General features: G+C 41.7%; 1 protein-coding gene across 1 annotated transcript in view; it reads left to right on the top strand.

Moving 5' to 3' along the window:
- SLC24A2 (solute carrier family 24 member 2) overlaps positions 1–12356 on the top strand; it is a 266259-nt gene that overhangs the window by 209518 nt on the left and 44385 nt on the right. Inside the window, exons 6-7 of the mRNA XM_030920306.1 lie at positions 2269–2367; positions 6227–6345. Of these exons, the coding sequence (XP_030776166.1) occupies positions 2269–2367; positions 6227–6345 (218 nt within the window). The remainder of the gene's footprint in view (positions 1–2268; positions 2368–6226; positions 6346–12356) is intronic.

The following is a 12356-nucleotide window of genomic DNA, read 5'->3' as shown; positions in this document are numbered from 1 at the left end:
CTAGTCCTCAGATAAGACTAGGTTTGGCAGCCTCTTGCATCCACACAGCCTGGACAACTTTCAGGCAATCACAGCCCCTGCCTGCCTCCTCCATCCTGACATTCCTTTTTCTCTCTTTTTTTTTTTCTTTCTTTTATTGTTCATCTTTACCACCTTGTTCTCCTAGTCTCCAGGATTTCTTTCTTTCCCCTTTTTCTTCCCAGAGTTTCCCCTGGAAATTAAACAGAAACAAATTCAAGCTACCTTCCATGGTAGTGAATCTAATGCTGACCTTCAACATTCCTCAGGGATGGAGTTGTACCCATCACCTCATCCTTCTTTCTCACTCCTTAGGAAACCCAAGCCACACACCAAACTCCTTTTCTCCATGAAATATTTTCTTTCCTACTTCTTTTGAGAGTGTACTCAATGGTGCACATTCATTGCCTAAATTAAGGTACTTATGTCCTAGAGATTGCCTTTGTTGTGGCAAAGAGACCAGGCTTGTGACTAATGGAGCCGTGAGCAGAAACGGTCACAGCTTGTGTCATTTTCACCATTGGAGTCCATTGATCTGACTCTAGTTTACAGGTGCTGTCACTCCCAGCCAGTCACACAAGTCATCACTATGACCACATGCCATGATTCCAAACCATGGAGGCGGGCAGTGGGTGCCAATCTGCCATGCTTTATTCTAGGAAAAGAAGCTCTCCAGGAGAAACATTTTTGTTTGGTTTGGTTCTAAATAAAAAAGTAAAATGAGATCCCCTATTAATATGCTGCTAGGGAACACAGCCAACAAAAAAATACACAGTGGGAAAACTGGAAGGATTGTGGTGTTTTGAGACATTCATTATATCTGAATCTAGGCAATCATCAGTTTAAAATGAGAATTTTTTTATACCTTGAATGTTCCCAAGGAAGAAAATAAAGGATTAAAAAAGGAATGTGCTGTTTCCCTCATCTCTGCACTTTTGCTTGCTTGCTTTTTTTTTTTTTTTCTTATTGCATGCATTTACCTATTATGTCAATAATAAGAAATGAAACATTGCACTTGTGGTACAGCTGTTTAAAATGATTACTTTGAGAATGGCATTTTTTCTAGTACCTTTTTTTATTTTTCCATAAGTTATTAGGGTACAGGTGGTATTTGGTTACATGAGTAAGTTCTTTAGTGGTGATTTGTGAGATTTTGGTGTACCCATCACCCATATGTACACTGCACCATATTTGTATAGTTTTATCCCTTGTCCCCCTCCTACTCTTCCCCCCAAGTCTCCAAAGTCTACTGTATTATTCTTATGCCTTTGCATCCTCATAGCTTAGCTCCCACGTATCAGTGAGAACATATGATGTTTGATTTTCCATTCCTGAGTTACATCACTTAGAATAATAGTCTCCAATCTCATCCAGGTCACCGCAAATGCTGTTAATTCATTCCTTTTTATGGCTGCATAGTACTCCATCATAAATATGTGATGGAATATATAGAGAGAATATATATGTATATATACTTTATCCATTCATTGATTGATGGTCATTTGGTTTAGTTCCACCACTTTGCAACTGTGAATTGTGCTGCTATAAATATGCATGTCCAGCACCATTCCCAAAGCATCTCATCACCATTACTTGCTGCACTCAGTTGATCCTTCCTTGCCCTAAATCCACAAATGGAATCAGTTGCCTTCTTGATGCCTTAATTACAACTGACTCAGCTAATCTGGAAAGCTGTGATGCATGTTCCTGACTCGTTTAGAAACAGCAATGTTAGTTATAAGACAGGTTGAGCATCCCTTATGTGAAATGCTTGGGACCAGAAGTGTTTCAGATTTCAGATTTTGACTTTTTCAGTTAGGGATACTCAACATGTTTGAAAACTGAAGTCAAATCAAAGGACCCCTGGGCTTGGCTTTCCTTCCCAGCCCATTGTTAAAATCTGGTCTGGAATGAGCATTTAATTTCAGAGAAATGGCCATGCCTTCAGAGCAGTTGTTTCTCTAGACCTGTTTTGGATCTCAGCAATAGGGGAGCTTTAGTGCTGCTTGGTGCTTTTGTTAATTTCGTGAGCAACTGGAAAGGGAGAGAAGAGATTCTCAAATAGAGAATTGGGCTGAAAAATCTACAAAGGCAAGAAAGTACCCTTCGGGAAGGTCCTGGTGCATTGGGATTGGACAGAATGGAGTGGTCATGGTATTATTGCAGCGTGACTGAGGAGGCCACATGTGAGACTCTCTTTTTATCTTCTTTCTCATTGTGTCTCCTTCCTGCCACTTTCTTTTGCTTCAGGGAGGTTCAGAGAAAAGGCTTCAATTCTCCACAAGATCGCCAAGAAGAAATGTCATGTGGATGAAAACGAGCGGCAGAATGGGGCTGCCAACCACCTGGGTGAGTGCAGGGAAACATCCACCCTATACCTTTCCTAGGGGAAGCGAGGGGAGCAGAGAGGCAGGACCAGTGTGGGCACCCCTGACTCAGTGCAGACACACACCGCTGCAGCACAGACCTTCCCTGCGCAACAGGAAATGAGTCCCTCTTCCCCTAGTGTGTACAGGGTATACATGGACACAGTATGTCACCAGTAACTCTAGGAGAAGTCCACGAAGAGTAAACGTATTCTCTGAGGAACATGAAGTAAAACCAACTCTTAACTAGTCATCTCCATTCAAGAATAGAAAATCACTGTATTTCAGGGATTCCACATAAACAGGATATACACACACGCATACACACACATACACAATGTCATTTAATGTTTAATCAAAGGTAAGAGCCCCCTTCTGTAAGTCTTGACTGGTAACCAGATTTTTATACCTGTAACATTGCTTATGGCACACACTTGGTCACGCCTGAACTGAGTGACAGAGTCCTTCTGAGATGATGCTAAATAAAAAAAATATTAAGAACTTTGGGTGAATAAAACTCTGTTTGGAGAAGTCTATTGGCTGATGTGATACAACCTTAGATGATGCTCGTTTTTTAAGAATTCAGCAATAACAGCCCCCAGGTCTCTTTTCACTGACTTTTGCAGAGCTCCTGTGTGACCAGATTGTGACATTCAGACATCTTATTTTAACTTGGAACATGACGTTCCTTCTCTCCTGTCTGTAACTATAATATAGCGCTCTTATTCTAAATTCAAACTAAATTTAACCTGATCTGGATCTATGCTATAAACGAAGCTATTACCCAAGTAACTAAAATTATCTGCAGACAAAATTCAACAGCATTGCTCTCAAAATACTGACACTCCATAGAAGAGTTTCTGCCTTTCCTGTTATCCTAACTTCTACCTCAGGGAAAATTTTTGGCTGAGAAACAGTTAAGATGCAATTAGATATGAAAAGAAAAACTGGAAAGAAGTCAGCTAAAATGTTAACAATAGTTACTTCCTAAAGCTGGGATTATGAGTTATATATATTTTTTCTGCTTCTTTATACTTCTATAAAGTTTCTCAGAAGAGGTGTATTTTGCTTTTGTACTATAAAAATGTAAAGCCACACCATGAAAGTCTACCGCATAGGTTGAGTTTTGTTTGTGATGTTTAGATTCAACAACACAAGCTATTTTTTCTGCTTCACTTGTTGACTTGTCTTTTATGGAATGCAGCAGCTTGGATTCCTGGGCTCAGTCCCAGTCCTCCTCTTAATGACTGGCCAACCTTAGACTTGGATTTAATCTTTTTTAAGGAGGTAGGACACTTAATTCCAAGGATTCTTCTAATGTTATTGAGTCTCTGAATGACTTTGTAACTAGAAAATGTTATTGGGTCTCCAAATGACTTTGTAACTAGAAAATGTTATTGGGTCTCCAAATGACTTTGTAACTAGAAAATAGTGTGTGTCTAATGCTTTTCAAAGTAAGTCCAAGATTTATTTTCATATTTTCTTTTATTATGAACCTTCAGCCTGCTGTGTAAAAGCACTTTATAAGCTAAGATGTGCACACACAGGTTAGGTCTTATGCCTGGCAGGCAGTCTCTGCTCATCTGTTCATCTCTGTTCTTAGACATCTTAACTCCCCTTTTACCCAGTATTCTGTGTTGCTAGGGTCAATTTGACCACTGCAGGCTGATCCTAAGGTTGTATCACATCAACCAATAGACTTCTCCAAACAGTTTTATTCACCCAAGTTTCTTTTTTTTTTTTTTTTTTTTTTTTTTTTTTTTTTTTTGAGTCTCACTGTGTCTCCCAGACTGGAGTGCAGTGGCGCCATCTCGGCTCACTGCAAGCTCCGTCTCCCAGGTTCATGCCATTCCCCTGCCTCAGTCTCCCCAGTAGCTGGGATTACAGGCGCCCACCACCACGCCTGGCTAATTTTTTGTATTTTTAGTAAAGACAGGGTTTCACCGTGTTAGCCAGGATGGTCTCGATCTCCTGACCTCGTGATCCACCCACCTCGGCCTCCCAAAGTGCTGGGATTATAGGCGTGAGCCACCACGCCTGGCCGGTTCTCAATATTTTTTTATTTAAATAATTGAATCAAGCATACTAAGACAAACTGGCATAGCTACACATAGCACAACATCACATACATATCGCTGTCACTACTAAAAACTTGGAAAGATAAAGTAAATTTGAGTTTCTATGGTTTTCCATATTTAAATCTATTCGTGTGTCTATATTCCACAACTAAATACATAAAGAAACATAAATATTTCCCTGTGATTTCCAAAATTTGGCTGCTTCAAACTCAACAATTTTTATGTAACTCTCAAATTATTTTCTTAAGCACCAGTGATGGAAATGTCTAGTCCCTCTGAAGTGGCTAGAAGAAAAAAGAAAGCATATTCTCATGTTTCACGAGCAGGTGATACTGCTCGGATCTGATACTGATGAGCATTCTGATACCCCCAGCAATCCTGACAGCATACTACAGCCTCATTCCATCCCAAAATCCTTGATTTGACCCAAAACAGACAGAGTGTGTGCTCTCAATAGGAACCTTTTAATTTCCCTCCCAATGAAGTCCCAGCAGACCTCAGTGGTGCTGGAACATTGATCACCTGGAGGTACTCCTCTTTGTCATGACAAAAAAATTATTCTAGTGAAAGGCAGGCACTATAAGGATCCAAATAGTTTATGCTTCTTGGTTGCTCTGTACAAGGCACTATGCTAAGTGTTTTATATGCATTTTCTTATTTAATCTTTACAGAAATACTCTTTGATCATATTGTTTTTGTTAGTGGTAGTAGTAGCAACAATAATAGTAGTAGTAGTATTGTTACCATCACCCCAATTTTACAGATGAAGAAACTGAATTTCAGAGAGGTTGAGTCACTTGCAAAGGGTGAAACAGCACAAGTTGTAGATCCAGAATTTGAAGCCAGGCCTGTCTGATTCCCAGTGTTACAGACTCCCAGTGCTTAACCATTACCCTAGAGTCACTTCTCAAGTGTCAAATCTGCACTTGCTGACCCTCTGGCTTTACTCTAGCTAAATGTTCTCTCTGATTTAGGAATGGCACAGCCTTTGGCCTCTATTACTTGTCCATGCTCCCCTTGCCTTGCCTGCAATAGGATGCTCAGGTGTGGAGTGTGCTAAGTAACATTCACCAGGCTGCCCTGCCCATGGCCACCTAGGCACTGGAAGAGTTTCCACTCACAGAGCCTGAATTACAGCTGAACATAATGTCCCTGGGAGGTCAACCTGTCGAACCCCCTTATTTCACAGATAAGGTTCCCAAGTCCCAGAGGAAGAAGGGGACTAGCCTAAAGTGGCAGCCTGATCAAAGCAGAGTAAAGTCTAGGACCCTGAAGCCCTAGCTAATATCCTTTCCAGAGTACAGTATGAAAGAAATTACTGTAAGAAAATATCTGAAGGGTACAGTCCCAGGTGTAAACAATAGTATGTAGATTGGGTGTGGTTTTGGTTTTAAAATGTCTATGTTCATGTTTCCTGAATAGCTAGTTGGTAAATTTGCCTAGGCTCAAGAAAGGCATACCATGGGAGCTGATAGGGCCCTCAAGGTAAAATGTTATGCCACAGCGGGAAGTCAGGGTGCTATTAAGGGAGCAGGCCGTATGCTAAAAGACATGGGGAAGAACGGTAAAAATCCTTTCCTGCTTGGCTCAATATCAGCCCTGGGACTTATCGCCCCTGGGATACCACTATCCTCCACTTTAGCCCAACATTTTAAGAAGCTCTTTTCAATATTACTCTTTACCCCCATTGATTCCATTTGCTTGCTTTCTCTCTCTCTCTCTCCCTCCCTCTGTGTGTGTGTGTGTGTTTAAATTATATCACAGAAAAAATTGAGCTTCCAAACAGCAACAGCACAGATGTTGAAATGACACCATCCAGTGATGCTTCAGAACCTGTACAAAATGGAAATCTCTCCCACAACATTGAAGGTGCAGAAGCCCAGGTATGGCTTTTCTCCATTGCTCTTCTGGGCTGTTGTCCTAGCATGGCAGCACAGACACTGTATTCTCCTTGGAAGCCCCAGCTCTCAGCTGCGCAGGAATCAGGTAGGGCCTTATTCATCCTTGTGTGTATTTCCCAGTGCCACCCCAGGGTTCCATAAGCAGCAACCTCTACATTTATTGAATGAATATGAATATTCTCTAAGCCACTGTTTCTCCAGGTGAGGTTGGAAGACTCATGCATCAGCATCTCCTGGGGATGAAATGCAGATCCCTGGGCCATATGCTAGGTGTGATGAAACAGGATCACTGGGAAAGCAGCACATAGGAATTAGCATTTTTAATTAGCATCCAAGGTGATTTTTAATGTATGATAAAGCTTGATACCTGCTGCAGTCTAATCCTTTCTCTGTGTCTTTAAGGTCAGTGTTAAGTAATAGAGAAACCACAGCCATCAGACTTCAGTGAGCCCCCTTTGGCTTTCTCTCTCCCTGTGGTTGAAATTAACACTCTCTGGCCCAACCCATTATTCAATGGCACAACCACTTGAACTGTTTAGTCTAGCAGTTGTAAAACCTAACATTTATCAAACACCTACTATTTGCCACAGCTTTGGTACTAGGCATTTTACATATGTATTAGTCCATTTTCACACTGCTATAGAGAACTTATGAAGAAAAGAGGTTTAATTGACTTATAGTTCCACAGGCTTAACAGGAAGCATGACTGAGAGGCCTCAGGAAACTTATAATCGTGGCAGAAGGCGAAGGGGAAGCAAGCATGTCTTACCACGGCAGAGCAGAAGAAAAAAAGAGTGAATGGAGATGTGCCATATGCTTTCAAACAACCAGATCTCATGAGAACCCATTCACTATCACGAGAATAGCAAAGGGGAAATCTGCCCCGATTCAGTCACCTCCCACCAGGCTTCTCCCCCCAACACATGGGGATTACAATTTGAGATGAGATTTGGGTGGGGACACAGAGCCAAACCATATCAACATATGTTATGACCTTTAACCTCACAGCTGAAGGTGTAGGCATGAGTAGCTCCATTTTTTTTTTTTTTTTTTTTTTTTTTTTTTTGAGACGGACTCTCTGTTACCCAGGCTGGAGTGCAGTGGTGCAATCTCAGCTCACTGCAACCTCTGTATCCTGGGTTCAAGTGATTTTCCTGCCTCAGCCTCCTGGGTAGCTCGCACCACCACACCTGACTTTTTTTTTTTTTTTTTTTTTAATGCATTTTTAGTAGAGTTGGGGTTTCACCATGTTGATCAGGCTGGTCTTGAACTTCTAACCTCAGGTGATCCACTTGCCTTGGCCTCCCAAAGTGCTGGGATTATAGGTGTGAGCCACTGCACCCAGCTAGTACTTCCATTTTACAGTTGAGGAAACTGAAGCTCAGTGAAATGAAATAGTTAATTGGGATTACCTAGTTTGTAGACGGTAGAGCTGAGATTTCATCTCAGGACTGTCCAACTGTACTATTTCCACCACTCCCTCTAGAACACAGTTGCTCAAAACATAGGCAGAACCACCTTTGGTGCTTGTTAGATTTCTGGATCTCTTCCTGATCAGGTGAATCAGAATTTCTAAGACCTAGAGCCCCAAACTTGCATGTTAATTAGGCATTTTAAAACTTGCATTTTACCTAGCTCAGTGTTTCTCAAATTTTAATGTACTTACAAATTCTCTGGGGAGGTCATATTAAAATTCAGGTTCTGAATTTGTCAGGTCTGCCATGAGGCCTAGAGTCTGCAGTTCTAATGAGCTCCCCAGTGATGCTGATGCTGCTGGTCCAAGGACCACACTAAAATTTGAAAGCACTCTCTAGACAGAATTTCCCCCAGTGAGCTGAAAAGTGATACAGTACCTGCGAATAGAAACCAGACTACAGTCAATATAACCCAGCAGCCATTACTTAAGGAAAAAAAAAATGCTAATTGTTGCCTGTTACCCTTATTCTGATAGAAATTATGTATTTCTTTCCTAAGGAAAGTTCCTTAATTTAACAGAAAGAATAAAGAGCCTGCTGCTCCTTCTGCCCTTGTCTCCTCTGCCTTCAATGCTCCTTACCTTCCTGCCCAGAGCCCTGTGGTTCCTTTGCATTAGCTCAAGAGTGAGCTGGCAGAGCAGTTTATGTCCACATGGATAAGCAGCGTGTGACAGCAGGAGGCAGGCCCCAAGGACATCTGGCTGCCCTTGGGGATGGCACAATCACAGGTGTGCAGAGGGCAGCCTCATCCCCATGCCTCTCCATCTGGCTGACAGAGGGACATCTGTGCCCCTGCAAGGGAGGACCTTGCTGCAGGGGAGCAAAAGAGTCCCAGATGACCCCTCTCTGAGCAGAGCTGTGCCCCTAGGTCTCCACAAAGGGGAACGGGACAGATTTGTGCACCACCCTGCTAGGCTCAGAGTTCAAGAGCAATCAGGTCTTCAATTGCAATCAGGTGACCTGGGCCTGCAGGTCACCATGGCCCACTGTAGGACAGCCTGGTAGTGAATTCTAGATCCACCAGGGTCAAGTTACCTAGCTTCCCTGAGCTTTAATTTAGTCGCCTCATCTGTGAAGTACAGATAGTAACAGTACTTGCCTCATTGCAGCTATCATAAGGGTTAAATGAAATAATGTACATAAAGCCCTTATTAGAGTTAGATGCTAGATATTCATATTATGTATTCATATTTATCATTAAAACACCATTCAAGGTATCCTTTCCCTGAAGGAGCTCATTATACGTAAAGTGAAAAGGTTTTATGTATATAATATTTAGGGAGCATTCAGGGCATAATAATCAGTGAATGTTTGTGGTATATATGACCTGGTGTGATCTTAGAGGTCTATACAAAGTGCTCTGAGAGCCTGCCAGAGGAAGAAGTTGGTCCTAACTAGGGGAGATATAAAAACTCCATAGAAGAGGCAACATTCAAGCTGGGTGTTGATGGGTGAGTAGGAGTTTGTCCCTCAAAGAAGAAAGAAATAACCAAAATGACATGTGCAAAGGTGTAAAGCCTTAAAAGGGAAAGTCGTGTTTAGTGATTAGAGAGAAAGATGATAGAACTGGAGCCTAAAATACAAGGTGAGGAGTAAGGAGATATCTACTAGAAAAGGTAAGTTGGCTTGAATTTCTTCCATTGTTTATCTAATCAGAAAATTGATTATCTAACATGTGTCAGACAATGTACTGGGCACTGGAGATGCCCACATGTTCTAGCAAAGCAGAGAATATAAACACAACCCAATGTGATTATACATGGCCACAAAGGCCATGAACAAAACAAAGCAGTGTGATAGGATGGAAGGAAAGTGGAGAAGCTCCTGTGGGTTGGGAGATGAGGGAAGGCCTCCAAGGAAATGGCATTTGAACCGAGACTGAAGTTCAAGAAGGAGCCAGCCAAGGGAACAGCACCCACAAAGGCAGAAATAAACTTAGTTGTTTCAGAAACAGAAAAATCAGTATGGCTGGAGAGTGTGTGGAAGGAGGAAGCATGGTAGCGATGAACTCAAGAGAGGAGGGCCAAGCAGAGCTGGTAGGCCTTGTAGATCATGATAGGGAAGTTGACTTCTGTCTAGGGCAGCAAGAAGCCATTGGAAGTTAGCAGATGTGATTTGCACTTGTAACAGATCCCTGGCGCCATGGTGTTTTAGAGGTTGGATTTGGGGGAAGGAGGGTTTATGGCAATAGTGGAGCAAAGAGGTTGTTGCAGGCGTTGAGGGAAAGAGCTGATGATGACATGTACTGGTGTGACAGACATGGTGGAGAGGAGAAGTATGTGGATCATGAAGGACATTGTGTGCACTGCCAACCAGTCTGGACTTCACCCTCTTGGGAGTGGGGAAGTGCAGAAGATTTAGAGGGAGCAGTGGCAGCATCAGATTTGTTTTATAGAAAGACAATTCTCTTAGAATGGTCAAGAGGGATCAGAATAGAAAAATACTAGACAAAGGGAAGCGAGGTAAGAACCTGTTGGTTCCGGGATTGGCACACTGTGGTCCACGGGCCAAATCTGACCTGCAGCCTGTTTCTGTACGACACATGAGACAAGAATGGGTTTTACATTTCTAAAGCTTTTTTTAAAAAGGAAGCAATAGCAGCATCTGTGACAGAGACCATATGGACCTCAAAGCCTAAAATATTTACTATCTGGCCCTTTACAGAAAAAGTTTGCCCATCCTTAGTTTCAACCATCTGTCTTAGAAAAAAAAAGGAATGAGAAGCTCTTCATGTACTGCTATGAAATGACCTCCCATACATGTTGTTTAGTGAAAAAGGCAACATGCCAAATTGTATCCAGTATATTATATTCGTACACTGAAAAAAAGGGGGAAGGGAAATAGCATATAAGCATTTGCTTGGAATGCTGTCAAATAACTAGTCATGCTACTTCCAGAACAGGGCCCTGGGCAGTAGGAAACTGGGATGGAAAGGAAGCTTTTTAAAATGCACCCTTTTATAAACTTTTGAATGTTGAACCAGGCAATTGCATTACCTTTTCAAAAAAAATGCAACACTACTAAAAATAATAATGGGTTAAAGGAATACAGGAGTAGTGTACTTTGGTCCCTATAACACAGACTGAGGATGGACCACCTGAATTCAAATCCTAGCTCTGCTTCTTACCAGCTGTGTAACCCTGAACAAGTGACTTAACCTGTTATCCATTTTCCCTCTCTATGAAACAGGGACAATAATGGTGTCTGTCTCATAGCACTGTTGTGAGGATAAATGCTCTTAGAACAGTTCTTGGCACATTGTAAGCACTGCATAGGTGTGTGCTACTATTAGCAGTATTAAGATTTTTTAATGGCTATTGAGTAGCGCAGGTGGCAAGGTGTCTATTGGTAGACCATGTATGAGCTGCAGTATGAATGGCAATGGCTGGATTTGAGAACCATTTCTGAGCCAGAATTGGGAAGATTTTGGTATTGACTTGGTCATAGAAAGTGAAGAAAAGGAAGCTGCAGATGCTGCTGAGGTTTCCAGGCTGGAAAGTCTGGGTGATGGGATGAATTAGGGCTGGGCCTCCAGAGTCAGAAGGAAAATGTGAATGCGGGATGATCAGGCCACCTGAAGCACAGTTTCATGGACATGATTCAATGCCTTTTCATTTTGTTAGTTTTATTTCCTTTTGAGTTGTATTTTTAGCAAGCTCCATGAAAAGTGGGGTATGCATCCTGACTTTATTAATGGAAATTATGAGCCCCATGCACCATACTCATTGCTGTTATTCTCCTGAGAGTTTAGCCTGCCTTGTGTAATTAACCTGCTGTTTTAAAAACCCTATTTACAAGTGAACTAATTTCACATTGTCACCGCATCTCCGAGAGGTTGCTGCCATACAGTCTTTACCATGGCAATGGAGAGCATTTTTAAAACACTCTCTCACAGAGGAATGAAGTTTTTGCTTCATTTGTATATTCTGTGGAACCAAGAAATAGTATGACTTTTTAAATGGCTGAGTGATAATTATCTTTTCCCAGTAACTGCTGATCCAATGTTGTTGATTCCAACACTGAGAAATCTGATCTGGGATGCCACTGAGAATTTATCAACCTTCTCAAATTTTTGATGTTGAGAATTTAGCCAGGTTTGAAAGACAATTCAAGGCAATATGCTCTCCCACCCAGAACCCAGCATTTTCTAACATTTCAATTTTGCCAATCTAGATGGGTGATTTGCACTTGGCCCACATACACTGCAAAACTGCCTGCCTGCTGCATCATAATCCCCGCTGCTGTGACACATCAAAACCCTTTAAATATGCTCACAAATGAGGGTAGAGGGGGGAGAGACTTGCAAATTCCTTAGTTCTAAAATCTAAAACTTTTAATAACTGTGTCCTATATTTTCACTTAGCATGAGACAACTTTTTATGTGTTTCAGTTTTTATTTCATTTCACTTCTAAGATTTCCCTCTGTCCTTAGGGAAATCAGAATTGTCCCTGCTTTGGCTAAGAGCTTCCCAGACGCACCTGTGGGCAAACAGTTATATAAGAAAATCACATTCCTAG

Source organism: Rhinopithecus roxellana, chromosome 16, assembly GCF_007565055.1.
Source record: "Rhinopithecus roxellana isolate Shanxi Qingling chromosome 16, ASM756505v1, whole genome shotgun sequence".
Taxonomy (NCBI): domain Eukaryota; kingdom Metazoa; phylum Chordata; class Mammalia; order Primates; family Cercopithecidae; genus Rhinopithecus; species Rhinopithecus roxellana.
Note: the sequence above shows the minus strand (reverse complement) of the source record. Positions and strands in the feature narration are given on the sequence as shown.